This window comes from Bos javanicus, chromosome 10 (assembly GCF_032452875.1).
Source record: "Bos javanicus breed banteng chromosome 10, ARS-OSU_banteng_1.0, whole genome shotgun sequence".
Lineage (NCBI taxonomy): Eukaryota > Metazoa > Chordata > Mammalia > Artiodactyla > Bovidae > Bos > Bos javanicus.
In genome coordinates this window covers 18,994,096-19,021,352 of record NC_083877.1, presented here as the reverse complement: position 1 = coordinate 19,021,352, position 27,257 = coordinate 18,994,096, and the positions used below count along the sequence as shown (strand labels likewise).

General features: G+C 50.2%; 1 protein-coding gene across 4 annotated transcripts; it reads left to right on the top strand.

Moving 5' to 3' along the window:
- The first annotated feature begins 33 nt into the window (after positions 1 to 33).
- On the top strand, positions 34 to 26,501 carry PKM (pyruvate kinase M1/2). 4 transcript variants are annotated; one of them, XM_061430269.1, is made up of 11 exons: positions 34 to 138; positions 11,500 to 11,681; positions 12,255 to 12,346; positions 15,117 to 15,248; positions 15,648 to 15,834; positions 16,661 to 16,931; positions 18,654 to 18,804; positions 19,029 to 19,181; positions 22,703 to 22,869; positions 24,650 to 24,831; positions 25,772 to 26,501. In XM_061430269.1, the coding sequence occupies exons 2-11, from the start codon at positions 11,528 to 11,530 to the stop codon at positions 25,876 to 25,878; spliced, it is 1,596 nt and encodes a 531-aa protein (XP_061286253.1). In that variant the 5' UTR covers positions 34 to 138; positions 11,500 to 11,527; the 3' UTR covers positions 25,879 to 26,501. The 4 variants fall into 4 exon arrangements, with proteins under 4 accessions (XP_061286253.1, XP_061286252.1, XP_061286255.1 ...); XM_061430268.1 differs by lacking the exon at positions 22,703 to 22,869 and adding an exon at positions 22,152 to 22,318; XM_061430270.1 differs by lacking the exons at positions 34 to 138; positions 22,703 to 22,869 and adding exons at positions 8,953 to 9,246; positions 22,152 to 22,318.
- Positions 26,502 to 27,257: the final 756 nt, after the last annotated feature.

The window sequence follows — 27,257 nt, the reverse complement described above, 5'->3', positions numbered from 1 at the left end:
GCGGCGGAGGGATTGCGGCGACCCACAGTCGGGATAACCTTGAGGCTAAGGCAGCGGATCCCCGCATTGGAGCGACGCGTCGCGAGCCCCCGGACCTGTGTGCAGTAGCCGCGCATCCCGAGCCGGACCACGTCGGAGGTGAGCGTGGGGAGAGACTGGGCCATCCGTCCCCACCGGGGCTCCGTCTCCCGGGGCAGTGCGGAATGCTGGCCCGCCTGCGCACTCAGGATGGCGCAGGATCCGCGGCATCGTGGGCTCACCCGGTTGGGATCAGAAAAGAGGAGAAAGGCTGCTTGTGCCTAGGGTCTCCTTCAAATCCCCCAGCTCCCGCTTCTTCCGAAGGCAGATGGGTCAGCCAGCCCCTTTCTTTCCCCAGTCCCTGATCTCCCATCCCCATTCTGGTCCCATTCTCACCTCCCTATTCCTCCCTCCTCTATCTGGTCTCGCTCTCGTCTTCCTCCCTTTATTCTCCTAATTTGATAGTTTTCTTTCATGCGTCAGTCTCCCCCATTTCCACTCTGCTCCTATGCCCGTCCCTTTCCCATCATCCTTAATACTCGCTTCTTGTTTTCAACCTATGTCCCCCTCATTCTGATGCTTTCTGTAACTTCTCCTTGAAAGTCCGCAAGCTCCGCTCCCCTGTTTCTCCTCCATTCAGCTGCTGTCCCCTTCTTGTACCTACCCTCATTCACGCCCTGGCTCCCGCCCCTCCCCCGCCTCTCTGGTCACGTCGCTCCAGCGCATCCCTCTCCTGCGCACCTTCCTTCGCGCCACCAGCCTCCTCGCCCCTCCCCTTCTGTTCTGGTCACGTCCGCCTGCACTCCCGTCCCCGCCCCTCGGCCTCGCATCTCCTGCCCCCCTTCTCCATCATAGTTCCCCAGCCCTGGGCTGGAGTTCCGGGGTCAGCTCCCGAAGTGCAGCGGTCTGCGGATGGGCAGGCTGGCTCCCAGGCGACCCGGAGATGGATGCAGTGGCGGCCGGAGGAGCAGTTAGGTTACATAACCCTTGATCTAACCCAATGCAAAGGAAGAAAGGGTGGCTGCCCAGTGGCGCGTTCCTGTTTTGTGCTGCCCAGAATACGATAGTGCGACCGCTGCGCTCCGCTTGCTCCAGGGGGCCTTGGGGGCGGGGGGGGGGGCGGTGCGCGGTGTCCCGGGCTCCATCCCGCCGAGGCGGGGCTGCACGTAGCGGCGCCGGACCCGCCCTGCCGCGCCCGCTCCTCGGCATCACGAAACACTGACCTTCGGGCCCGTTACCGACCAAGCATCATCTCCGGCCCGCCAAGCCTCTGGATGCTGCTCAGAGGCCTCCTCGAGTTCGAGGCACTCACCTGGCTCCCTGCCTCTGCTTCACGTTACTTAACAGCGTTGCTTAACAGATGCGCCCGATTGTAGAGCGCGGAGGCCGCGGGTTGGAGGAGAGTAGAAAGAGCTTGGTGCCACGTACATGCGCTCATTCAATAAAAACTCGTATAAAGAGTTGTTTGGGGGAGGGCTGTGGAGACCAGACCAGGATGACTAAAATCGTCCTAGCCTACGGAACTCAGTCTGATTAGCAAACGAATGTAAAAGTTACCACTGTAAGTGCCGTGAAAAGGTACACACGTGCTTCCACACGTGGAGGGTACGCACTTCCTGTCTGGGTTTAGGAGGCCTCACCAGGTGTCATCACACGGGGTTTGATGAAGCGGAAACGCACCTTCCAGTCTGAAGATTATTTGAAGACCCAGTAATGGGTTGGCATCCCTTGGCTTCTTATCTGTGTTCTTCAAACCCAGAACACTGATCCTTCCCCGTACAAATGAGCCTGATAACTGAGGTCCGTGACGGACAGAGGCAGTGGGAAGATGAAAACAGGCTTTCAGAATCAGGTTTAACTCATTACATACTGATATGAATAATAGAGGGAATTCAGACTCAGGACCTCAGTTTCCCATGTGAAAATTGTAACTTTTTTCATCTTGGTTGTTAAAAGGGTGGGTCGCTATATACACACTTACATAGATACATATTGAGTATTGGGTGCAGTGTTTAATTTCTGGTGAGATGCCCCCAGATGTATTCTTTTGGTCACAGTGAGCCCAATGACTTCATCCATAATTGAACTCAAGCACTCCTCTTCTTGCTGCCATCCCAAAACACAGACTCAGTTCATCTTTGGGAGTCAGGCTCTGTGTAAATACCAGAGATCTCCTAGAAACCAGTCCGCTCAGGGATCCTGCTGCAGTGTTGGCAAAGTAACTAACAATGTTACTTTGCTGCTCTCCATTTGCAACAGGGGCTCTTTGGTTCTCTAGCCAAAGGAAGGCAAGAAGGGAGATGGCTTTCAGCCTCCTGTATTATAGATTTTGGCTATTAAGATTAGAAACAAACTTGCAAACCTAAGACCAAAATCTTCAGGTTCTATTGGCACCTGCTCCAGGTAGCATTCTGGGATTTGCTCAACCAGCTGGTGTGAGATTAAGATAAGAGGCAAAGGACAGTAGCTCCTTGTTGGCTGTATGCAGGGTGTGGCCACTCCCTGGGATATAGAGAAGGCCCTAGGTCAGGACTCTAGTCATTGTTAGCAAATAATTCACCCTCAGGTTGCCTGAGGATGCTGTTGGGAATGCAGGGGGGCCTGTTCTGAGGGGAGGAGTATGTAACACCTCACCAGATCTCTGGGGGGGGGTGGGGTGGGGGAGGATGTAGGGAAGATGACTCAACCTTTGAATTTTTCTGCTTTTAAGAGAACTGTCTTCGTTGGGTGAGTGGGGAAACTGCACTGTGGTCTTTGCAGACTTAAAAATCTCCTCTCCCTTTTCAGTGAGTCAAATAATGAAGTATGCATTCTTCCCAATTAAAAGTGCCTCAGCTAGGTGACAAATGGATGGTGGAGGTCCCCAGGCTCTCTGGACAGTGCTTAAATGCCACGTGGCAGAGCCTCAGGCCCCAGAGATAGTCTGCACACCTGTCCTGAGCCTTGTGCGATGGATGTGGCAACCCTTTTGGGAATAAGCATTGTAGGGAAGATGAATAATGATGACTTAAAGATTATGTCCTTGAACTCATTTCTGCATTACTAGACTGGAGCCAAAATGTAGGGACATTAGTCATATATAGGACAGCTGCTCTCATTTTAAGCACTGCATTAGAAGTAAATAATTTCAGTGTTCACAGTTTAACCAAAAGCATTATTGGGTCTTTAGGAATTGCAGCCCCAGTGACTTGGCAAGTTTGGTAGCTGTTACTCCAAACAGAGCTAACACCTAAGGGGAGGTGCTTATGTGCCCTGAGTGTTGTGACATTAATGTTGGGTCACGGGAAATGCCATTTTATTTCTTAAAACTGCTTATTTCTTAATGTTGAGGCAGTGAAAGAAATGGAGAAGTGTTTGAGAGCAGGAACGTTGAAAAACATGCAACTCTTACGTTACAGACTTGTAATGCAAGTCTACAGGAGTTTTTAAATATTTGTCTTCAGGTTTTATGAAGGCAAGTAAGGGTGTGTTATTTTGGCTAAAAGCTAAGACTGAGGTGAAGGTGGGGGGAAATGACTCATTTGACATTAACTTTATTTCTGAATCATTTGGAATGTCCACAGTCAAATCCCAGTTAACTGGTGCACCACAGGAATGAGGCATCCATGGGAGCAGAGTTGTTTTGCAACACTATTGAGTGAGGGTCTTGTGAGATATGTAAGTGATTTATTTCGTGACCAGTCCTATGGGACCTTGAATCATCACTTTAAGCTTCAGTTCTGATACAGATAGAACTAAATGAAGACTACTCTTTGCGGGGGTGGGGGGGGGCGTTGCTTTGTGTCACAGCTTGTGGGTCCTTAGTTTCCCCACCAGGGGTCGAACGTGGGCCCTCAGCATTGAAAGTGCAATGTCTTAACCATTGGACCACTGGGGAATTCCCAATGAAGACCATTCTTAATTCTACCATACTTTTTGAAAACTTGCTTTTTCTCTCTCTCTCTCTTTAACCACAAACTAGCCAAGGACTAGATAAACGAATAGGCTGATTATTTGGGGCTTTGTTGAAGAAGCTGTTTTGGGGGAGGTGAGCCAGGATGGGTGGTGAGTGGCAGTGTGTGCAGACTCTGCTGAACCTTTGGACCTCCTCCTATGACTGCTCCGCTTAGGAGGGGAGGTGGGCAGGGCCACCAAGTGGTGCAACCCCACCCCTGCAGCCGTTTTTCCTATATTGGTTTGTGCCGGTCCACACGTAGGAGGGAGAGCCAGGCTTCAGTACTTCTGGTGGCCTCTGTGACTCCCCTCCCCCACTTCTCCCTATAGGCAAAACTCCTGGGGACCCGTAAGCCGCTCTTTCCTGACGCCAGCAAGCTGTTTGGAAGTCAGACAAGGGCTTTAGTCGGGGAGATACCAAGACTAGCTATGACAGGGTTGTTGTTCGTGGCATTTCAGAGTATGGACCAGCTCGGCTGATGGCAGTTTATATTAAAAAAAAAATTTTTTTTTCCTTATAAAAATTATCTGAAAGGAGCCCCAGCCCTTCCAAACATTTAATCAGCCAACAGGTAATATTTAACTGTAGGTGACTGGTGTCACATCACCCCTTTCTCAGGTGATGAGTGCAGTCATGGCATATGAGACCAAGCCATACAACGTTTTGGAGGAGCACTGAAGTTTTAGTCTGGTTAAGAGTCAGGAAAGCAAAGACTCAAAAGAAAACTATCCTGATATCTGATATCCCTCTTGTTATTTCGTCAAAGAGCAGATGAACACATCACCAATCAGTTGGGCAAACGTTGTAAGAGTCTGACAGTGTCAAGTGTTGGCAAAGGTGTGGGAAGGCAAGAACTCACTTGACTGGTTGGTTGTAAATTAATGTAACCACTTTGGAGAGCAATTAAGCACTATTTTGTAAAACAGAAAGCAAGCATACCCTGTGGCCCAGGAATACACCTCTGGTATAGAAGCCACACCTGCACAAAGAGGCATGTACTAGGAGAAATATTATAGTGTTGATTAATGAGGAAAAATTGGGTTTAGTGGGAAAATGGTCAACCAGTGAGGGAATACAGAAATAGTCTAGTCACACACTGGGCTAGTATAGCAGTTCATATGAATTAACTAGAGCTGTGTGCCAACTGGATAGATCTTAAATATGCTGCGAAAGCAAGTTGTTTGATAATGCCTTTCAGTGTATTACTTAGCGTATTATAGAAGCAGCAGTATCATAGTGTTGAATAGAGATACAGACACCCTTAGATGAACTATAAGGATAGAAAATTCATGACCTTGGTTGGGTATTAGGATGTGATGTGAAAGGGTTGGAGGAACCACCTGGGGATGGAGGACAAATGAATTGGATACAATGGTAATTTTAAGTCTAAAAATCTGGATTAAGAACAATTTTTTTCTGGCCATATCTCACAGCATCTTAGTTCCCCAACCAGGTTTGAACCCAGCCCTTGGTAGTGAAAGTGTGGAGTCCTAACCATTGGACTGCCAGGGAATTCCTTGGATAATATTAATGGTCAGTTCTGGGTGGCAGAAATATAGATGTTAATGTTTCTTCCTTCAGTTCAAAACAGAAGCAAACCTATGGTGGTCACTGTAGGGAGACCAGGCATACTAAGTAGGTCAGTGCTCGGGAGATCTGGCATGCCTTTCTCCTCCCATCCCCTCCTCTTCTCCCTGCAGCTATAATTGATTCAGGGCAGCTCCTCCTCTAAGTACTGAGCCAAGGCCTCCCTTTTCTGAGGCTATCCCTCCCCTGGTGTTGTACCTGACTTGGAAGGATCCTGAATCAGGGTCCCAGGTCCCTTGGTGCTTCCAGAGTGTCAGTCTTACGCCCTGAAGCACTGTCTCATAATTTTAAGTTTAGTAAGGAGCACAACTCAGCAAAAGCTTTGTCTCCACTTCCTCCTTCAGACTGAAACCAGGTCTCTTCTCTGGGCATCTGATCGAACCAGGAAATCCTCAGCTTTTGAAATGGTAGCAGTTTCTCTGACTCAGGACTTCCTGCCCTGGAGTTGAGTGGTCCTTATAGGAGTGGGCTCGTTTAGCATCAGCTTTTGTGCCCTATTGCACACTCAGATTTGAAATAGGACCTTGGGCTCCTAGGTATAATATTTAAGTCACTTAGTTCTAACCCTGAATAAAAGAGCGAGGGAATTTTACTTAAACCTACAGTGGGCTCATTTTGTTTTGTGTAACATGGTAACACCAGACTTTGCTTTCTGTTATGGGACCTGTTGAGAGAACGGACTTAATATTCCCATCTCTTAGCTAAGAACTGCTTGTCCTGGCCCCACTCCATACGCGTATATACTGTTATCATTACTCTAACTGTGTAGGAGGATGAAGGGCTTCTCAGGTGGCTCAGTGTAAGGGACCCATCTGCCAGTTCAGGAGACAATCCCGACTCCCTGGAGTAGGAAGTTGCAACGACTCTAGTATTCTTGCCTGGAGAATTGAATGGACAGAGGAGCCTGGTGGGCTACAGTCCATGGGGTCGCAAAAGAGTAAGATGCGACCGACCCACAACAACAAATAGGATGAACAGCTGAGAATTCATTCTGGACCTTATTAGGTTTTGTGGCTGGCCTGGCACCCATTTTGATTTTGTCGCTGCCTTTGTCAGATAAGGGCCAGTCTTGGGAATTATATTTTTCTGCTCCATCGTCTACTAACAGAGCTCCTAGAAAGCAGACTGACCTGAATGCCTTGTCCAGCATTTTTTTAATATTTATTTATTTCACCGGGTCAGGTCTTAGTTGCGGTACATGGGATCTAGTTCCCTGACCGAGGATCAAACCTGGGCCCTCTGCATTGGGAGCTCGGAGTCTTAGCCACTGGGCTAGCAGGAAAGTCCCTGTCCAACATACTGTGATGAAAACTTTCTAATGGTTGTTAGTGTGCCAAAGATTTGGGAATCAGACCTCCATGCTGGCTTGGAAACGTGGAGATGTAGATCGCAAATTGGTGTCACAATTGTGGGCAGCAGGTGCCATCATCATTGAGTCAGCCTGTGTAGTGAGATTGGCATCAGAGCACACATAGGTTAAAGGTTGGCTTATGCAGATGTGGGCTCACAGGCCAAGCTGGCTTTCTAGGGCAGAATGATGTGGGCTTTTGGGAAACTCGAATCAGTGGAGTGAAGCGTGAGTCCTTCCAGCACACCCTGCCAGCAGTACTGGCTCTCAGTGACGTGTTGGGTAGTTTTTCTTTTATGGTTTCTACCCCCTGGTTTCTGAGGAGTGATCCAAGACTTGTGTCTGGCATGAACAGAACTGTGGCTTCAGAAGACCAGGAGCCACTTGGAAAGGAGAGGTCGGAGCTGGGGCCCGTGGAGCTGAGCTGCCACTTGTGCCTGCTCTCAGTCCTTTCAACTGCTCTCAGGCCTCTGATGGTGTCTTGTTTCTCACAGAGGAGAAATGTCTCTGAGGAGGATGCTACAGCAGGGGCTCGGGCTCAAGATTCAGGTTCCCGTACCCGGGCATGGCATTTGCTGCCATCAGTGGAGATGCCCAGCTTCCACTGCTGGCTGGAGGTTGGCTCTGCATGTCTGTGCCTCCTGAGGAGGAGGATGTAGGAATGAGCCAGACTGGCATGAGCTGGACAACGTGTGCTGGCAGGCACTGTCCCAGTGGCTAGCCTGAGGGTGGGGGAGCTCTTCCCAGAAGCTGGCCCTGAGAAACCAGGGCTGAGGCTGGGGGAGAGTCCAGGGGGTGTTTTAGGTGGGGATGGGCAGCTTGTGCTCTGGAGAAGAGTCTCATGGGAGGCTTCAGGGCAAAGCTTGAGGGAATGGAAACCCAGCTGGGGACCTGGGCAGGTGACAAGGTCTCTGGTTTGCTAGTGGACTTTAAGGACATGGTGAGATCTCATAGGAATCTGGACAGATTTGCTGACAAACCAGCTTTTTTGGATTGCTGGTGGGTACACACACTCAAATAGCAAGTAAAATTTCACTTGTTATTTTTGTACTTAGTAGCCTGGGTGAGCAAAAGATCAGAGCTTGTAGACCTCAGGCTTAATCTGAGATAATGAAATAGGGCTAGTGGTTGAGCCGAGTGTATTAATTGTATCTGCTGATAGCATCTCCTGTTGTTGAGGCAGCCCTTCTGTACCAGGATATCCTTGTCACAAAGATTTTGCTCTGATGCTTGAAGGCAGACTAAACAGGAAGATAAGTTTGTTGGATTTGGGCATGTAACTCAGATTTGGGGCACAGAGTTGTCCTATGGACCATATTAGCTTTCCTCCCCACCAACTTGGAAGTTCTGGATGAATCAAGGTTTTACCTGCCCATTGCTTCTGCACCATCAGTACAAATACCAGCACATTAAAGAAGGCAAATAATGTCTTTGAAAGCTCTGCTCTCACGGACCATCCTTTGGTAACCGCTGTGTTAGAGTGACTCAGGTTTCTTTTTTCCTCACTGTGTCATGTGGCTTGTGGGATCTTAGTTTGCCAACCAGGCATTGAACCTGGGCCCAGGGAGTGAAAGCGCTGAGTCCTAAACACTGAACCACCAGAGAATTCCTAAGGTTGATCGTCTTAGTCAGTGAAACTATCCTGCTGTGAGTTTATGATCTAGGGCCCAAGATGCATTATTCTACCTCTACCATGTTTAGAATATTCCTGAGGTACATAGAGTGGCAGTTGAATAATGGTACAAGGACCTTCACTTTTGTTTTAATTCCAACATTTTTACCAGGACGCTTGTAAGTGTGTCATTTTTGAAAGAGGTACATTTAGAATTTTTCTTATGAAAGTAGTATCAGTAAACTTTTTAGTAAAGAGAAGAAAGAAATTTGCTTGTAATCCTACCACACAGATAATATGCTGATAATATTTTGGTAGGTATCCTTCCAGTCCAGTTATGTATGTTTAATTTAGTGCCTCCCCTCCCAAAGAAGGGGTGGGGGGCAATAGTGAAATATTAGTAAACCAAGGTTTAAAGAGACGTTATAGGGCAGGGGATAAAGCATTGCAAAGGAGCCACTGACAACTCTTTTACCTGAGAATTTTCTTGGGTGACTTCTGTGTATTAATTTATAATGTAGCTGAACCTCTAGGAACTACCACTGCCTGGATACCTGGTTATTAAGGTGATTTCTCCATTACCCCCAAGAGCTTTAGTTGCACTCAGCTTTTACCTTAATCCTTGTACAGCTCTGCAGGGCAAACCTTTCTCAGCTCCGAGCAGTCTTTTCAAGTGGGGCCAAGGAGCCACCCTGAGTCAAAAAAAGAGCATTATGTCACCGGAAGCCCAAGCCCAGAGAACACAAGGTACGGCACGATAATCAGTGGCCCCACTCGGGGGTCTTTGCAAGGAGACCCTAATATCTCAGGTCTAGAGCCGATCCAACTAATGCCTCTTTTGGGGGCCACACACAGCAGTGGGATCTTACTTTCCCAGCTGAGGATCAGACTCATGGTCCTTGCAGTGGAAGTGTGGAGTCTTAACCACTGGACTGCCAGTGAGGTCCCCAACTGATGATTTTTAAGAAGAGTTACTTTAACCCACTCATTGAGGTCACACTGGATGACTCCATTTGCCTGAAGGCCTCAGTGAGACCTGTGTGTTCCCGTGGCCTTGGCATGCCACCAAGGGAACCATCTCTTCAGTGGTGTTCCCTTTACAGCCAGACGCACCGCAGTAATAGTGGGTGCTACTGTGTAAGCCCAGCTTCCACCCTGAGTGCACGGTGGGACCTTGGCTGCCCAGGCCATCCTGTCAGTGATTCAGAAGTTCTCAGATTTGGTGGGGGAGGGGGCATAGCTATAACTGCGATTTGTCACAGAGGCATTAATAGGTGCTCTGAAACATCATTTGGCAAACACCGGACTACCTCCAAGGTCATGGTGCTAAGAGATATGAAACCACTAGGTCGTGGAGGAAAGGATGTTGTTTTTTGGTGGAGAGGATGTTGTTTTCGTCTCGGTACCTGGTATGTTGTGGGGAGTTAAGAGATACATATCGAAAGGAACAGTGTATATGCCATGTTGGATAGTTGGCTGGTGTCTTAGTTTCTTGTTTTTAAAGGTGTAGTTGGGGATCTATAGCTACTGGTTTTCAGCAGCTTGTAGGAGCCTCACTTAATACCTGGTCACAGAGCTTCTTGAAGTTCACCAGACTTTTTGAAAGTGTCAGGCGGGTTTAGATGTGTGCTATGCCCCAGCCACCTGGAGAGGCCACTCAGTCAAGGATGCAGGAGGGGAAAGAGTAAGGGTTACATGGATGGGGTGCCTTGGTTTGGAGCCCTGAGATTTTGGAGGAGGTGGGACAGGGCAAAAGAAAGGCTTGTTCTTGTGCCTCGGCTGCAGCACTTAGGCACAGGATTTGAGAAGGAGCAGCCCTTGGTCTGAAAACCTGCAAAAAGGTTTCTGATGAGGACTGCAAGTTTCTGGCTCACGTGCTTACCTGATGAGTCTTCAGACACTGCCTGGAAGCTTCTCAAGTCTCTTGTCTATAATCAGCTAACTAACTGACTGAGTTTAGTTGTAAAGTCAGCAATGAGGAAAAATAAAGGTCTGAACCATTGTGCCCTGGGTCAGGCTTGTGACCTGGGCTGATTAATTACCTGGAACAGATGGTCTTTGTTACTGTGAGTGGTGTGCTTTCCAGACTTAGATAGGGAATGGGTGGAGGGTCAGAAGATCAGCCTGGAAAGGATTTGACAAGCAGTGTTAATTTCTTCATAGTGCAATAATTTTAGAGCCAGGCTAGGACTATTGTGGTTATCCTTGGTTTGACGCAAATTGCTTTGAATGTGCCTAAGTCCTTCTGACTGAAAGTACCAGATGTAGTTAATTCCTGGGGAAAAAAATATTTTGCATTCTTGGTTCTGGTTGGACTTACCTGTCCAGGGATGGGTTTTTTTGCCTCTCAGTGGGCTGGGGCATACTGTCCAGCTTATGGTGAATCGAGGAATGGACTTATGTGTCCCTGTGGGTTAGTGAAACCTAGGACTCCAGGACTAGGAGGCTACCTGAATAGTGGTCTCCACGACCAGGAAAGTCACTTTGGGTTTGGGTGGGGACTGTGAAGAGAGAGTATGGGTACCACACCCCATAGCAGATGTTTATAGCTTTGAGACAGCTTTTCACAAAAAGATCTAGATTGACCATGGTACTAAGCTAGGGGTGAGTTGTCTGTATCCCTGGAAGATTGGCAAGAGATTTTGACAAAACTTCCTTTTGAGGAAACTCCTGCAGTGCATGTAAATGGTGCCATTTACAGGATTAGTAGGGGAGTTGTCAAGATAGACATTATCCCAGTGTGAGGGAGGTGTGTGCTTAACATGTACCTGGGAAGTACATTCATTGGGAATGTGGTTTTGACTTATTCTTTGGGGTCTTTCCTACTTGCTCATGATAATGTGAGCCCATGGCCCGACTTGAGCACCCACGTAGCCAGAGCGTGGCGGGGCTGCCTGTGGCTTGTGCACAGAGCATGCTTGTTGAGTTAATGTGTAAGCAGGAAGCAGCTTCTGTGCCAAGCTATATATTAGCCATTCAGGCAGATCACACTCTCTCCAGTTCCTCTGGACCCAAGACATCAGAAGCCATGTCGAAGCACCACAGCGACGCCGGGACGGCCTTCATTCAGACTCAGCAGCTGCACGCAGCCATGGCCGACACATTCCTGGAGCACATGTGCCGCCTGGACATCGACTCACCGCCCATTACGGCCCGAAACACCGGCATCATCTGTACCATCGGTGAGCGCGGGTGCCCACTCCCCCTGAAACAAGGGCTTCCTGAGACAGTGATCTTTTCTCCCCCCAAAAGACTAAATGTAGCAAACCTGGGTTCTGAGCAAGATGCTACAGAGAGATTCTCAGGGGAAATGACGTCATGGACTTGGTCGCTCAGACCTGTCCAACTCTGTGACCCATGGACTGTAGCCCATGAGGCCCTTCTGTCCATGGGATTTGTCAGACAGGAATACTGGAGTGGGTTGCCATTTCCTTCTTCAAACTGAGTTCATAGGAATTTGCAGGAAGGAATTCATATGCTTTATGTGTTCTGCTAAAGGTAAAATTTAGAGGGTGTTTTCCATGGCAGTTCTTACTGTCTCTGAGCATCTCAGAGACCTAGGAAAGATCTTGTGGACTTGCTCTGTTCAACCAAAATGCTGTAGTTGGACATCTGACTGGGCTTCAGGGCTGGCTACATTTTACTTTGGTTATTAAGAGTTCTTTAAACTGAAGCACACTTGAAGTGTTAATCCTCTTTTGGATAATGAACATTTAATGACTTTCAAACTTTTGTTTTGTTTTTTTCTGAACTAGGCCCAGCTTCACGAGCAGTGGAGACATTGAAGGAGATGATTAAGTCTGGAATGAATGTGGCTCGTTTGAACTTCTCTCATGGAACCCACGAGGTGAGCCTTGATGGTGTGGCCCCTTGGGCAGCTTGTAGGAAACAGGGTGGGCATGCCGTGTTTATTTAGCCACAGTGGACCAGGCAGGAAAAAGTGGGGAATCAATGGGAAGGTTGTCTTCACCAGCCCATCCCTACCGTTCTTCCCCCCAGATCCCTGACATCTCAAGTGGCCAAGTCTCCTTAAGCAAAGATGACCTGCTTTGTCATTGGCCATGGTTCTCCCCAACACCTGTGCCCTGTTAGCCTTTGATAAGGAAAGCATGGAAGGGTTTTCCTGGAATCCCCTCTAAGCCATGGGGCTTGACACTTCTGCACCAGGGTTTCTATAACAGCTCATAATTGCAATGATGAACCAGTAAGTCACCCTGCAGGTTATTCTGCCTATTTTCATTTTAGACCCATGATAAATGGGGCAGGTCCCAGAGAAGGGTTTCCACTATTGCAAGTGAAGGACTGGGTCCTGGTTTGTAGTACCCCACTTCATCAACATTGTGTTCCCAACCTGTCCCTTCCCAGGAGTTCTGGGACATTAAAATAAAGTCAGCACACTTGTCTAGTGATCTGGGAGAAGTATGTTAGCACTGGGGCTGTTTATGAGCTGACTTGGCCCCTGGGACCAGGTGACAGCTACTGGAAAGTGCTCCACTGTGCTGCTATTCCCAAGATCGGAACAAGCTCATTTTGAGGAGTGTGTGGGCTGCCTGAGGAACAGTGCCATGGGATTTCATACTGGCATCAATAGAAGACTAGTGGAGGAGGCAAGCTCTTGATTCTCTTGGACTCTGTATTTCCTGTTCAGAATAAAGAAAATGCTGCCCTGTAAGGTCAAGGGGTTAAGGGGTTGCCCTCTGGCATTTGGAAGTTGGTGATAAGTTTAAACTAAAAATAAAGCCTCAGTAAATGCAGTCCAAGAACTGTATGCCTCCTTTCTGGAAACATGAGAGTGTTCCTCGTAGGTTCCCTACCCCATGTTCCATAAACAGCTTATAGCCTTCAAATGTCACAGGGACCTGACCAAGTTCAGAGGAACTGCGCTCAGCAGGCACCCTGGGGCAGGTTAAGAAGCCCACAGATGGCATTCTTAATTCCCCAAAGGTGAAGAGTCCTCCGCAACAGTCACTAGGCATTCCTGCAGGCCTGTGCTTAGCCCAAAGAGAGAGCTAGAGACACCAGTGAAGGTCCATTCACAATTGATCCCTCCTGCTGACTTGTGCCAGGGTCTGCTGTGTGCAGGGGAAGGAGCAGAAATAAGAAATAGCTTTTAGGAAGTTGACCTTTAACCAGGCTTTATGGCCTCTTCCATCTGGTAAAATAATACCACCCAGCTCTGAAATGGCAGGGGGAGAGGGTGGTATCTGCACCTGTTGGAGGGGGCTGGCTCAGGGGAGTTGGTGTTTTAAACTACAAGAAGCATTTGGTGATTATCTGTGCTTTGACTCTTATTCCCAGAGTTGGAATTTGTTTTCTTTTTCCACACTGTATGGCAGGATCTCAGTTCCCCAACCAGGGATCAAACAAACCCAGGGCCCCTGCCTTGGAGGCACAGAGTCTTAACCACTGGACCACCTGGGAAGTCCCTTGTGGGTTTAATTTGAAGTTTTTGACCAGGATGAAGTTATGTTGCCCCTGGAATCAGTTTTGGAAACTGATCTGAAATATTAGTTATATAATGTAAACAGTTATAGTTTGACAAACTTCCACCTTTTGGCCGTTTTTAATACTCTACTAAGCAGAACATTGGGTTTGCTTTCTGTCCTTCACTCAGACAGAGGAACATCTACCATCTGATCTCTTTTTTTGGTTTTGTTTATTTGGTTTATTGCATCTGGTCTTTTGACAGCTTTGCCACAGTGTCTCCAGCCCCTGCTTTTGGCAGCTCTTGTGGGCAAGACGTGTCGTATTCTCCGGTGCCACTCACCCGGATGGTGGTGGTTGAAGGATGAGGCCCACATCCTGTGTTATCAGCAGTGTCACACTGATAGCACTAGGAACTTTTGCCATCTTGGCTCTGAGTCCCTTTTTAGTCAAACAGTAATGGCTAATGGGAAAGAGAAAGGGCTTCCAGGGTGAGACTGAAGCCAGGATTTGTTGCAAGTGAGAAATAGCAAAGGTCAGTTAGTTCAGAGAAGCGTATTCCTACCTCTCCGTGTTCCGTTTCCTTTTCTAATCAGACTGGAGGAACTGATTGTTAGAACCAGGCCTGCATGACTTGAGCAACATATTTAACTTGGGCTGCGTCAGCTGAAGTAAATAACTGAGTTTGAATTGCGGTTGTAATCGATAGAGAAGAGCTCAGAATTGTCAGATCTGTCATTCTAACTCTGGTGGCCAGAGCATTATTATCCAGATACAAGGTCTTTTACCCCAGTTGTCTGCTTTGTTTGCTGAGGATGTTTGTTGAATCCTAGAGGCTGGAGGGGGAGGAAACAAGCCTCTTTGATGTTGACATGTGTTGCCACCAAAAACCATTAAAGATATGGGTGTAAATATTCTAAAGTTCCTAAGATTTGCCCTTAGAGTGGATGATGGCGGTGGAGAAGTGGGTGAAGAGCTGGTAGGAATCTGCTGTATAGCACAGGGAGCTCAACTTGGTGCTCGGGGATGACAAGAAGTGAGTAGAGGCGAGGAGGTTGATGTAAGCAGGTAGAGGATGCTCGGTGATGGAGGCAGTGGTCTAGAATCCTGGTGACCAGCTTCAGTGCTAATCCTAGATCCCGTTGTGTGAGATGACAGATGTGGAGCTTATCATCTCCCCTCTTTTCCCCTAGTACCACGCAGAGACCATCAAGAATGTACGTGAAGCCACGGAGAGCTTTGCTTCAGACCCCATTCTCTATCGGCCAGTGGCAGTGGCCCTGGACACTAAAGGACCTGAGATCCGAACTGGGCTCATCAAGGGCGTGAGTATCTTGGGGAGAAGCAGGAGAGAAGGCATAGGGGACCAGAAAGCCCAGAAGCCACGTTTCTCAAAGTTTAGGTCTATAAAGGAGAGTTTTATCCATCAGTGTAGAAAGTCTTCCTTTGACCTGCTTTGCTAAGAAACAGTACCAGAAAGAAACCTCTTTTACACTCAAAATCTACTTCCAAGTCTTTTAGGGAGCAGCTTATCTCTTCCTCTTTAGTATAACTGAAACACTGCAGGTTATTCTTGGGTTATTTCCTTGAAATATACTAAGTTAGAAAAGGCTTTATTGTTACTTCCAACTGAAATTTAATCCTGGTTCCCTAGAGGAAAAAGCTGTTCTCCTGCCAGGAAGGCCCAGCTTTGGACTTGTGGCTTACTCTCTTGTCTGCTGCAGAGCGGCACCGCTGAGGTGGAGCTGAAGAAGGGAGCCACACTGAAGATCACCCTGGACAATGCCTACATGGAAAAGTGTGACGAGAACATCCTGTGGCTGGACTACAAGAACATTTGCAAGGTGGTGGATGTGGGCAGCAAGATCTACGTGGATGATGGGCTTATTTCTCTGCTGGTGAAGCAGAAAGGTAGGGACAGAAGTCGGTCTGATTGTTTAAAACCAGCTCCCATCTCTAATTTCCTTGCCAGAAGATAGGAAGGTTGGTTGGTTGGCAGAGAGACTGAATCTATATAGTCTCAGGACTTCCTTTCTTTTTTCAAATAATCTGTTTATTTATTTATATTTATTTTGGCTGCGTTGGGTCTTAGTTGTAGCACATGGGGTCTTTAGTTGCAACACTGGACTCTGTGGCACATGGGCTCATTTTTTTATGGCTCGAGGGCTTAGTGGCTGTGCAGCCTGTGGGATCTTAGTTCCCCCACCAGGGATCAAACTCACTTCCTATGCATTGCAAAGTGGATTCTTAAACACTGGACCACCAGGGAAGTCCCAGGAGTTCCTTTTATAATAAACTCCTATCCTCAAAAACAGATTTCACTCCAGTTCAGTTGTACTCCTGGAGAGCAGGTGAGAAGCGCTTTTACCCATCCTCACTATTTAAAGATTTGCTTCCCTCCTTCATCCACTTAACATGGTGTCTATAGGACTCCAGTGTGCCTGGGAATGATGGCTAACCTTTAAGTGATCTGCAGTGTTCTAAGCTCTTTCTTTACATGTAGATTTGTTTAAATTTTGAAACAACCTAATGAGTAGATACTATCATCCCTGTGGAGCTGAGACACTGAGAGGCTGATGGACTTGCTCACAGTTGAATTGGAGTGTGAACCCTGGCATGTGGCTCCACCACCCACCACGTGCCCCTTCCCAGTTCTCTCGACTGGGGAGAGCCTGCCTCCTGGTGGGGACACCTGCACCCAGGGCTCGGCCTCCCCAACCTGTTCCATTCCATACAGGTCCTGACTTCCTGGTGACGGAGGTGGAGAACGGTGGCTCCTTGGGCAGCAAGAAGGGTGTGAACCTCCCTGGGGCTGCCGTGGACCTGCCTGCTGTGTCAGAAAAGGACATCCAGGATCTAAAGTTTGGGGTGGAGCAGAACGTGGATATGGTGTTTGCGTCTTTCATCCGCAAGGCTTCTGATGTCCATGAAGTCAGGAAGGTCCTGGGAGAGAAAGGAAAGAACATCAAGATAATCAGCAAAATCGAGAATCATGAGGGAGTTCGGAGGTAAGTCCCCTGCCTCCTTTAGCCCCAACCAAGCTTTCTGCAGAGCAATATGTAGCCTGCCACCTGCCCATTAGAAATAACGTCTCAAACTTATTTCAGACCCACTGACTCAGAATATCCTATGACATTGGTGGGCTTGCCAGATGGCCCTAGTGGTAAAGACCCCACCTGCCAGTGTAGGAGTTGTGAGTTCTGTCCTTGGACTGAGAAGATCCCCTGGTGAAGGGAATGGCAACCCACTCTAGTATTCTTGTCTGGAGTATCCCATGGACAGAGGAGCCTGGTGGGCAACCATCCATGGCGTCGCAAAAGCAGACACAACTGAAGTGACTTAGTGCACACGCCTGATACTGGTATTGGTATTTCAGAGGGGAGAAAAAAGGCTTCACAGATGATTGGGGTGCCAGCACCTTGACATTGTTCCAGGGAGCAGCACTGGAGAGGGACAGGGTCACCACCACTCCCTGGCTCAAGAACCGTGTGTAGTGTTCCTACACTGGCTACGTTTGCTGGAATTGGGGGCCACCAAGGGGAAAGACAGCAGGCTCTCAGGAGGAGGGGGCTCCTTCTCTTGGCAAGCAGTGGGATTGTTGGTTGGGTCAGCTCTGGCGTGGCATCCACCTCCCTGGGGAAAACATGCCGTCTTCCTCTGGTTCTGCGTGGTCCCAATCTTGCTCCACTGCTTCCCCAGTGCTCACCAGGCAGAGCCACACGAGTGAGGCCAGCTGGGTGACATCTACTCCTGCTTGGCCTCCCTACTGACAGCCCAGGCTTACATGAGGGGTCAGGTGTGTGCATGGGAAGAGTGGGAGGAGCCGTGCCGCCCACTGTTGCAGCCTTGCCATCCTTAGCTTTGTGTCTGTGTCCGTTGTACGGGGAAATTCGGGGCCCTCCCTCTGCCATCCTGATGAGCCATGGGCACCTGCTGACTTTGGCTTCAGGCCAGGCAAGGCCATGTTCTTGTGCCTTCAACACACTGGGGAGGGACCTCTGAAGGAGCAGCCTTCCAGTGTCCTTGACTGGAAGAGGCCACGGACCTTTGTGTCAAGAGCAGTCAGCCACCTTGGGTTCCATTTCTGCCCCAGCAGTGATGACTGAAATGCAGATGGTAGAGACACCTCAAGAGGGACCTCATAAGATGCAGGTGGACACAGAGAATGGACTTAGGGTTACCAGAGGGGAACGATGGGAGGAAGGAATGGTCAGGGAGTTTGGGATGGACCTGTACACGCTTCTGTATTTAAAATGGATGACCCACAAGGACTACTGTAGAGCACAGGGAACTCTGCTCGGTGTTACATGGCAACCTGGGTGGGAGGAGGGTCTAGGGGAGAGTGGGTGCACATATGTGTATGGCTGAGTCGCTCTGCTGTGCATCTGAAACCATCAAGACATGGTTAATAGCTATACCTCAGTATAAAATAAAAAGTTAAGGGAAAAAAGACAGATGGAGAGGAAGTGAACCCATGGGATTTTGGAGGAGACCCCCCCGGCCCCTCCCCTTCCCCTCAGTGAAGTGTCCATCCTGGTGCTGAAGGAGTCCAGCGAGCAGAACTGTTGGCCCCTTTGGGGGACTGAGACAGCTGGAACACCCCTGTGATGATGTCATGGGTACTTGTCCTGGTGCAAGAATGGCCAAGTCAGAGAATCCCGGGAAACTTTGTGCCACCGTACGCGAGGCCCCTGTTTGTATAACCTCTGTCTCTGCAACTTGCCTGTCAGGTTTGACGAGATCCTGGAAGCCAGTGACGGGATCATGGTGGCTCGTGGTGATCTGGGCATTGAGATCCCTGCAGAGAAGGTCTTCCTTGCCCAGAAGATGATGATTGGTCGGTGCAACCGAGCTGGGAAGCCCGTCATCTGTGCCACACAGGTGTGTGCCTCTCCCTGAGCGTGCATCCTTGTACAAGGAAGCTCTGGAGGCTACCTGGTCTCTTCCCATGGACCCTGCCCCACATCATACACAAACCTATTCCCCCCACCTGCCTCCACACACCTACACAAAGCTGGATTCTGTACATACATGCTCTCCAGGGGGTCACCTTGTGTCCAAAGCCCTCCCAGGCCACATCTCACAAATACTGTGTCCCCTCCCAGATGCTGGAGAGCATGATCAAGAAGCCTCGCCCTACCCGGGCGGAGGGCAGTGACGTGGCCAATGCTGTCTTGGATGGAGCCGACTGCATCATGCTGTCCGGAGAGACAGCCAAAGGGGACTACCCCCTGGAAGCTGTCCGCATGCAGCACCTGGTAAGTTCTCCCGCTGCGGGTGGAGGCAAACTCCAGCATATGGGGGCACCTTGTAGTGTCACCCTCTGTGCCCTCGATCTTTTATTGTCCTCCAAGTCACACGCAGAGTGAGGAGGTGTGTGCTGGAGTCATGGGGGTGTCTTTTTTGATGTTTTTTTTTTTTTGCTCTTCTGCCTTCCTGCCCACACCCATCTCCTAGTCCCTTCTGTTCTGGAGGCGGCCTCCTTCATCACACGTAGCACAGTTCACTCCCATCTTCGGGGTGTGAATCCTTCCCTTGCTTGAGTCCGGGGATATCTGTACTGCTTCCCCCTGGACAGTCTAGAGGACCTGAGCCCTTCTGCCCTGTTCTGGAAAAGTCCAAGAGCTCCTGCTCCCAGCTGGCCTGTGTTTGGCTTCCGTTTTGATTCCCCACCTGTCCCAGCCAGTGCCTCCCCGATGGGGTCCTCTGGGCCTGCACTGGAGGCTGTCACCTGCACTGATTTGGCTGTGAGCTGGCCTTGCATGGTACCTGCAGCAGCGCCTGCTTTGCTGAGCTGTTGCACTCACCCTAGCAGTGGGGTTTAAGGGAGGGGTTACAGGCCCACAAATAGAAGCAGGTGGAAGGCTGGCTGATCCCAGCTGGCCCTGGGGTGAGAGTGTCTGGAGGAGCCCTAGTGGCCGCTCCTCATTCTCCTGTGGGAGCTAGCTTTTCCAGGGTCTTCTGCTGGACCATGTCCCACAGCCTGGCTGCCTCTGCTCTAAAGCATCCTAAAGAGGAGCACAGGCCTGGGGAAACGAGCGCTACAGATGGACTTTCACAAGGGTCCTAGGTGGCTGTTGATAATGTATAGCTCAGCAAACTGTTTCTTTAACCTTCCTGTTCATTTTCCAGCCAGCAAAGGACCCCAGGCCCTTTGTGTGACATCCCTCCAATGCATCCTCCCCCAAAAAACCTCTGGACTAGATACCATCCTTTCCTTCTTCACTTTCTAAGTGATTAGGCTCAAGTGGCTTCCAAAGAAGACATGACAGTCACAGTGGATACTTTCTCAGGGGTGAAACAAGACATCTTGACTACAGATGTTTTCTGGTCTGTCCTTGGTGTTCTGGGTGGATTTGCCCCTAATGAAATCAGTAGAGACCAGTGTCTGCCCTTGGGACAGCTGTGTTTTTCTGGCTGATGGCCACCCCCTGTGTGACATGACTGCTGTCCTGATGCTCATGCACTGCAGGCTCACGGTTCTTCTCACCTGTCCCAGTGAGTACTTCCTCTCTCCTGGGAGATAGTGACCTTGAACCAGCCCCCTCTAGAGTGGTTGATGTTAGTGTTTATGGGTTTCCATATAGAATTATATACATATACTGTAACGATAACTGCTTTGCTTAGTCATGTGGCCCCACGGCCTCTGAGACCTTGACACGTTAGACTGTAGGGACTTTGTGTCTTTGGGCACATCATTGGACCTCTCAAGGCCTTATCTAAGAAGTGAATTAGATGGGATATGTTTAATTACACCCTTTGCGTTAAATTGCACTGCTGTTATAAAATGTCTGCTAAGAACCTCATGCAGGTTCTTAACCTCAGTGAGGTCAATGTCAACCCACTTCTAATGGATGAGGGCACATGATAATCGAGCTTGAGTTTGGACCCAGGTCAGCTGACTCTGAAGCCAGCATTCCCTCTTAGAACACATCTAGCAGATCAGGACAGGTGTTCCTGTGGGGCCTGTCCTGGGGTCAGAGACTAAACCAGACTCCGGGCTCTGCAAGCATGTCTGTTTTTCCAAACCCAATCTTTTCTTTGAACAAACACCTTAGAACTGTGAGACTGGGATTGCATGGCCCTATTCAGGAGGTGAGTTCTCCTGGCCGTGTCACCAGTTAACACTGGCCAATAGCTTCCCCTCTTAACTGTCCACTGCTTTCTCCTGTAACTGACGCAATTGACGTTCTTAACTATGGGCTAGGTAGTACCAGCTGTGGTTCTCTTTCCTGTTCATGTGCCCTGTCCTCCTGGGCTGCATGCATTCCATTCTTGCAGGAAGAAACCCTTTAACCTAGCAAATTCAGCCACTCATTGGCTCATCCTGTCAGATTAATGAGATGGCGTTACTGATTCTTCCCTCACCCATCATTGTCTAAGACGCTCATAACTGCATTATAACCCTCTAAAGCTTAAGTTTTCTAATTCTTGGTGTTATCTGAGCAAGATGGTCTGAATAACACAGTGGCTTTCTCATGGGTGTTTTAATCATTCAATTTTAATCAAATGCCTTGGTAAGCTTACCTGTGTGCTTCCACAGGCACCTGACTCTTCACATGGCTGTTCGTTGTGCCCCTTACAAGCTTGCCAGTTTCCAGCTGCCCGCTTAGAATGTGGTCAAGCTGCGTGTCCTTGGCTTTGACCCCAGCTTTCTAGCGCTGCTCAATGTGCTTCTGCCGCAGGCCACTGGAGAGGCAGGCAGCATCTCTGTGTCTGAAGCCAAGCAAGCACTCCATGTGTGCATGGAGGAGGCCAGGCACGAAGCCCTGTGGTAACCAGGCAGCCATGTGAGGAGGGGGGCCTATTCCTTCCTGCGAGCTATGTCATGAGGCAGTGTGGTCGAGTCCTGCCAGGGAGCCGTGGAGGGACCCCAGCCTCCGCATGTTTCTATGCTGAGGCATTAGAGCCTGCCGTCATATTGTCTCCCTCACCCCCACCGCCAGTCATGGAGACCTACCAAAATCAAGAGATCCTTCCAGAATGGAAGAACCAGTTTCCTCTCTGATGGAGGAGGAACAGTAGCCATTGACGCTTGAACCTCCCTGAGCAGGCTTTCACCACCCTGCCTCTTTGCATCTGCCTGAAGGAGAGACTTAGCCAATTAACCTACGGTACCTTCCTCTCATTAATTCCCCATTCTGTCTTTCCATGTTGTTGTCTCTCGTTTGTTTCCCCCCACCCTCCTTCTTCCCTCTTCCTTGCCTCCCCTCCTCTAAACCTTACAGATAGCTCGTGAGGCTGAGGCAGCCATGTTCCACCGCAAGCTGTTTGAAGAACTTGCGCGAGCCTCAAGTCACTCCACAGACCTCATGGAAGCCATGGCCATGGGCAGCGTGGAGGCTTCATATAAGTGTTTAGCAGCAGCTTTGATAGTTCTCACGGAGTCTGGCAGGTAGGGCCCCGAGGGCAGGTAACTCTGTAGGATAAACAGCCTTTTGCTCCAGCCACTCTAGACGACAGCCAGGGCCCAGCCCTGAGCCTAGGACGCTCCTCTCGTCTGCAGGAAGCCAGCCAGGGAGGTCAGGGCAGGACAGGGCCACAGGATCCTCCGGCTCAGAAGGCACAGCCATGTCACAGGCACCTGGTGAGGGGCTGGTTCCTGCAAGTCTCGATCTCACTCAGCTCAGAACCTCCAGTGATCGGGCTGTTCTTGGCCACTGTACCCAGGGACTTGCTCCTCCCCAGCTGTCTGTGCAACTCTTCCCCTCCCCGTCCCGTGTGACACGGCTCTGACAGCTCTGTCCCCCTCGTCCCTCTGGACGGATGTTGCCCCTAGATTGCCCGTGAGGCAGAGGCTGCCATCTACCATTTGCAATTGTTCGAGGAGCTCCGTCGCCTGTCACCCATTACCAGCGACCCCACCGAAGCCGCCGCTGTGGGGGCCGTGGAGGCGTCCTTCAAGTGCTGCAGTGGGGCCATAATCGTCCTCACCAAGTCTGGCAGGTAGGAGGTGGCAGCAGGTCCCTGGGAATGCCCCGCTCAGTGGCCCCTTTCCTTGGGGGTCCTGGGAGCGTGTACTGCACGGTGCTCAGATGGCATTGAGCCAAGGTAAGACCCCTCTGCCTGCACCCCGGACCCTGCAGGGAAGGAGCCCCCTCCCCCTCCCCCACCCAGCCCCCCAGGCGGCACTTAGTGGGTCCAAAGCGAGTTTTATTAACCCTCACAACGAGCTAGACTTAATCAGATAACTACAGGTAGCCTGAGGACAAGTGGTTATTTGATATTGAAAAGCTGTTCTTAAAAAGGAAAGGACCACCAGTTTTACTTCTAGCTAAGTGCTCTTTAAAAAAGTCCAGTTTGCAAAATGAGTTTGCAAAAAAAGTCCAGTTTGCTGACAGTGCTATTTGGTTGGTGTGCCTGTCCCATCTGTCTTTGAGTCCCACAGATAAGTGGGTGCTGCCTAGGAAAGGTCACTGTGCTATCTTGCTGGCACTCGGGCCAGGCAACCAGTCTGAGACCTCTACTTGGCCTCTGGCTTGAGTCCCTTCCAAATCCAGGATCTCAAGTTAATACCCCTTGCTCCCTGGGTCTGGGGGTATGCTGCTCCTCCCTGGGGCAGCTAGGGTTTCCTGGAGGAGGGAGGTGGAGAGGAGCAGACAGGCACCCCCGTACGCCAAGGAGCAGCAGCTGGGACTGCCTTTAGGACCAGGACACAAGATGTGTGCCGAGTCCCGCAGTAGAGGGCTTAGGGTAAAAAGCTCCAGCCGTTAGGGTTGACCTTTGTGAAAAGGTCCAACCTTTGCTACTTGGCTATTTTTAGTCCAGTCTTCTGGGGTTTCATTCTCAGTGAGTCCTGACTTCAGCACTTGCTTCCCTCAGAAAGCCTTGTATGGAGGCCAGGCCTTAAGCAGGGCATCCTCTGCTGTGACATGGCTTAAGTTTCCCTGACAGCTGTTGCGTGTCCTCACAGCTTGCCTTCTGAGCCTCGGGTCCCCTGCCAGCAGCCCCCTCCAACTCCTGAGACACCAGCTCCTACCAGTGTACAGTGTCAGTGTTGAAGGAAGCATCCAGCCTTTGAGTTTAAAGGGGCCCAGTCCCCTCCAGGGGATCCTTCATAGGCAGAGCCTCCCCCGCTGACACTCCATCCCCTAGTACTGCCTTCTGGGTAGCACTTATATTTCTAATCCTCAGCCTCGCTTAGATACTCAGGTTTGACTCTGGGGCTCTACAGCCCAGTTGCTGGGACTATTTCAGGGGCCTGGGGGTCATGTGGAGTCAGGAGAGGGCACAGCAGTAGGCAAGGCTTGTCTTGTAGATTTCCCAGGCAGGCTGGTGGTCTCTGCTCCTGGTTTGGGTTTTTGTTTTTTTTTTTGCAGATGTCAGGTGTCAGGTGGTCTTCACATGCTGCTTGGCTTGTAGCTGTTGCTGGCAGCAAGAGAAAAGGGTGTGGTGGGCTTGGACAGGGCTGCTTCCCTGTGCCAGAATGGGAAAGTTCAGGGAATGGTGGGGGGTCTGCCAAGTATGGGCCATGTGGAGTAAGTGGCTAAGACTGACCATGCTGGGTCAGTATGATCCTGCGGCCCTGGCCTGTAGGAGGGGTTTAGGGTAGCATAGCTCTAAAGAATATGCTATGGCAGATACAGGGTGATGGGACACCTCAGTCTTGGGAGCAAATGTTGAAATGGTCAGAGCCTCAGGCTGGCAGAGTTGGATTCCAGGGTGAGTTGTTGCTGAAGGCCCTGAGGGGACTGTTTAACCATCTTGTCTGCCTACCCCATCTCAGGTCTGCACATCAGGTGGCCAGATACCGCCCCCGGGCCCCCATCATTGCTGTGACTCGGAATCACCAGACAGCTCGCCAGGCCCACCTATACCGCGGCATCTTCCCTGTGGTGTGTAAGGACCCAGTGCAGGAGGCCTGGGCTGAGGACGTGGATCTCCGGGTGAACTTGGCCATGAATGTTGGTGCGTGTCTGGGAGAGAGAGCTCCCGGTGGAGGGCTGGGGAAGGTGCTAGAGCACTGGCTTCTCTGAGACCCTATTGAAAGAGGAACATGCCAGCCTTTGTGGGCAAGAGCTGACCTCACTAGGAATGTTCTCTGGTTCCTTCCCAGTCCCTGGAGTCCTGGGCTACGCTCAGGGCAGGGAGAGGACCTTTGACGTGTGGGGCTGAGCAGCCCAGGTTCTCACCTCACGTTCTTTGGGAGTGGGATCCAAAGCAAAGGATCCTGGATAATCACCTTTGTCCATTCTTTGGCACTTGCTCATTATTGAGGTTTTTTTTTTTTTCCCTATAAAATTAACCAGATCTCCTACACTTGGGGCCAGTACACATTTAGATTATGTACTCAAATGGCCTTTGTCACAGTATAAAAGTAGGATGTCACAGGATGAGAGGAAACAGTGAGCTGTGACCTTGGGCTGGGCTCTCCACCTTCTTGAGTAGAAAATAAATGATGTCCAAAGGTCCCTGCTACCTCTGCCATCTGAGTGATAAGGAAATAATACCAAGGCCTCCCTCATTCCCTTTGCCTGGGCTGTGAGCCTGGCGCCACCTTGTGGTGTAAGAAAGTAAAGGCCTGTCAGCCCTTCCTCAGTTGTGGGGCACTCCAATACTTTGGCCACCTCATGTGAAGAGTTGACTCATTGGAAAAGACTCTGATGCTGGGAGGGATTGGGGGCAGGAGGAGAAGGGGATGACAGAGGATGAGATGGCTGGATGGCATCGACTCGATGGACATGAGTTTGAGTGAACTCCAGGAGTTGGTGATGGACAGGGAGGCCTGGCGTGCTGCGATTCATGAGGTCGCAAAGAGTCGGACACGACTGAGTGACTGAACTGAACTCCCAAGTGTATACCTTCTTGGCTTAATTTTTCATTTACCAGCTCTCTTCTCTTCTTCCAGGAAAGGCCCGAGGTTTCTTCAAGAAGGGAGACGTGGTCATTGTGCTGACCGGGTGGCGCCCTGGTTCCGGCTTCACCAACACCATGCGTGTAGTTCCTGTGCCATGATGGACTCCGAAGCCCTTCCTCCAGCCCCTGTCCCACCCCTCTTCCCCAAACCATCCGTTAGGCCAGCATTGCTTGTAGTGCTCACTTGGGGCTGTAATGTGGCACTGGTGGGCTGGGACACCAGGGAAGAAGATGAATACCTCTGTGAAACCTGGCTGGTTTTAAGACTTTGCTTGGGTCGGGTAGTTCAGAGCTGGGCCACTCATCACGTGGCTGCATCCAAGCAGGGGATGCAGGAGGGATGCAGGCAGGACTGGAGGCTCCAGAGCTTCACACACAGGGCAACAGCTCCTGCTTCCCTTCCTTTGTATACCCGATTCAGCTCCTGTAGAAAATGGATATCCAGAGAATTCCCAGCCCTGGCCCGTGATCAAGAGTAGGGGCCTTAGGGCATGGGGCAGTGGTTCCAGTTTAAGTAGACTCTGGCCCTGGCCCTTACTTGCTTCTCCAACCCCCTCAGCCTCCCTCCCCTTGTGCACCGTATACTTCTCTTCCTTCACTCCACCCAGCCGATGCTGCAAACACTCCACCCCCCATCTTCCATTTCCCCCACTACTGCAGCTGCCTCCAGGCTTGTTGCTATAGAGCCTACCTGTATGTCAATAAACAACAGCTGAAGCACCTGTTTCCTCTCTTTTCTGTTGGGGATGGGGGGTGATTGAACTCTGCCCTCTGAGTGGGGTGAAATGGCAAGAGCCCCATGGCTCCTGACTCAGGCCACCTGCCATCCTGTCCCCCACGGTGCAGAGGTGCTTGGAGAGCAGTCACTGACTACCTTGAATATAGACTACCCTCCTCAGTGCCCTGGGGTGTAAAAGATCCTGCAGCTGGGGAAATTTTAACAGCTTCTTTAGACCAGAGATTGGAGAAGGCAGCCACAAGGGCCCCTCCCTCCTGCTCTGGGTAAAGCAGGAGTGAAGTGACCCTTGTCCTGCTCCTTCCCCCTAGGTCATCCTACAGTAGAGGTCCAGGTGGAGGCTAGGTTCTGTTTCCAGAATATTTGTGCCGCCTTCTGTTTTCCCATGCCCTCCCTCCTTGAAAAGCAGGCTCAGAAAGCAAGGAGAAGGTTGGGAATGGAGCGGTTTACACCTTCCCTGTCTCCTGACCACTCCCAAGGACCAAGCCTTTCCTGGTGGGGATAAAAGGGAAGCGACGCACATACCAGGTTGATTGTCACACCCCCAGTGTGAGCTCTAATGCTTGTGCTTTCCCTCTCAAAGTCTGGCCATCTGCAGTCCCTTTCCAAATACCTCCAGAAGCTTTCTGCTTTGGGAGACACTGCGAAATCCCCAGCTCTGGGGAAAACATGAAATTGCAGACCCTTGTTCAAAATCCCCTCTGGTGTTCCCTACTCACTTCTCTGGTGCAGAGGTGTGGAG

What these genes read in the sequence shown, in the direction of transcription:
- PKM (XM_061430269.1), top strand. Translation starts at nt 11,528, where the DNA reads ATGTCGAAGCACCACAGCGACGCCGGGACGGCCTTCATTCAGACTCAG. An exon ending in CGGCATCATCTGTACCATCG is followed by an intron (nt 11,682 to 12,254) that starts GTGAGCGCGGGT and finishes TTTCTGAACTAG; the next exon opens with GCCCAGCTTCACGAGCAGTG. An exon ending in CTGTCCGCATGCAGCACCTG is followed by an intron (nt 19,182 to 22,702) that starts GTAAGTTCTCCC and finishes TGTTGCCCCTAG; the next exon opens with ATTGCCCGTGAGGCAGAGGC.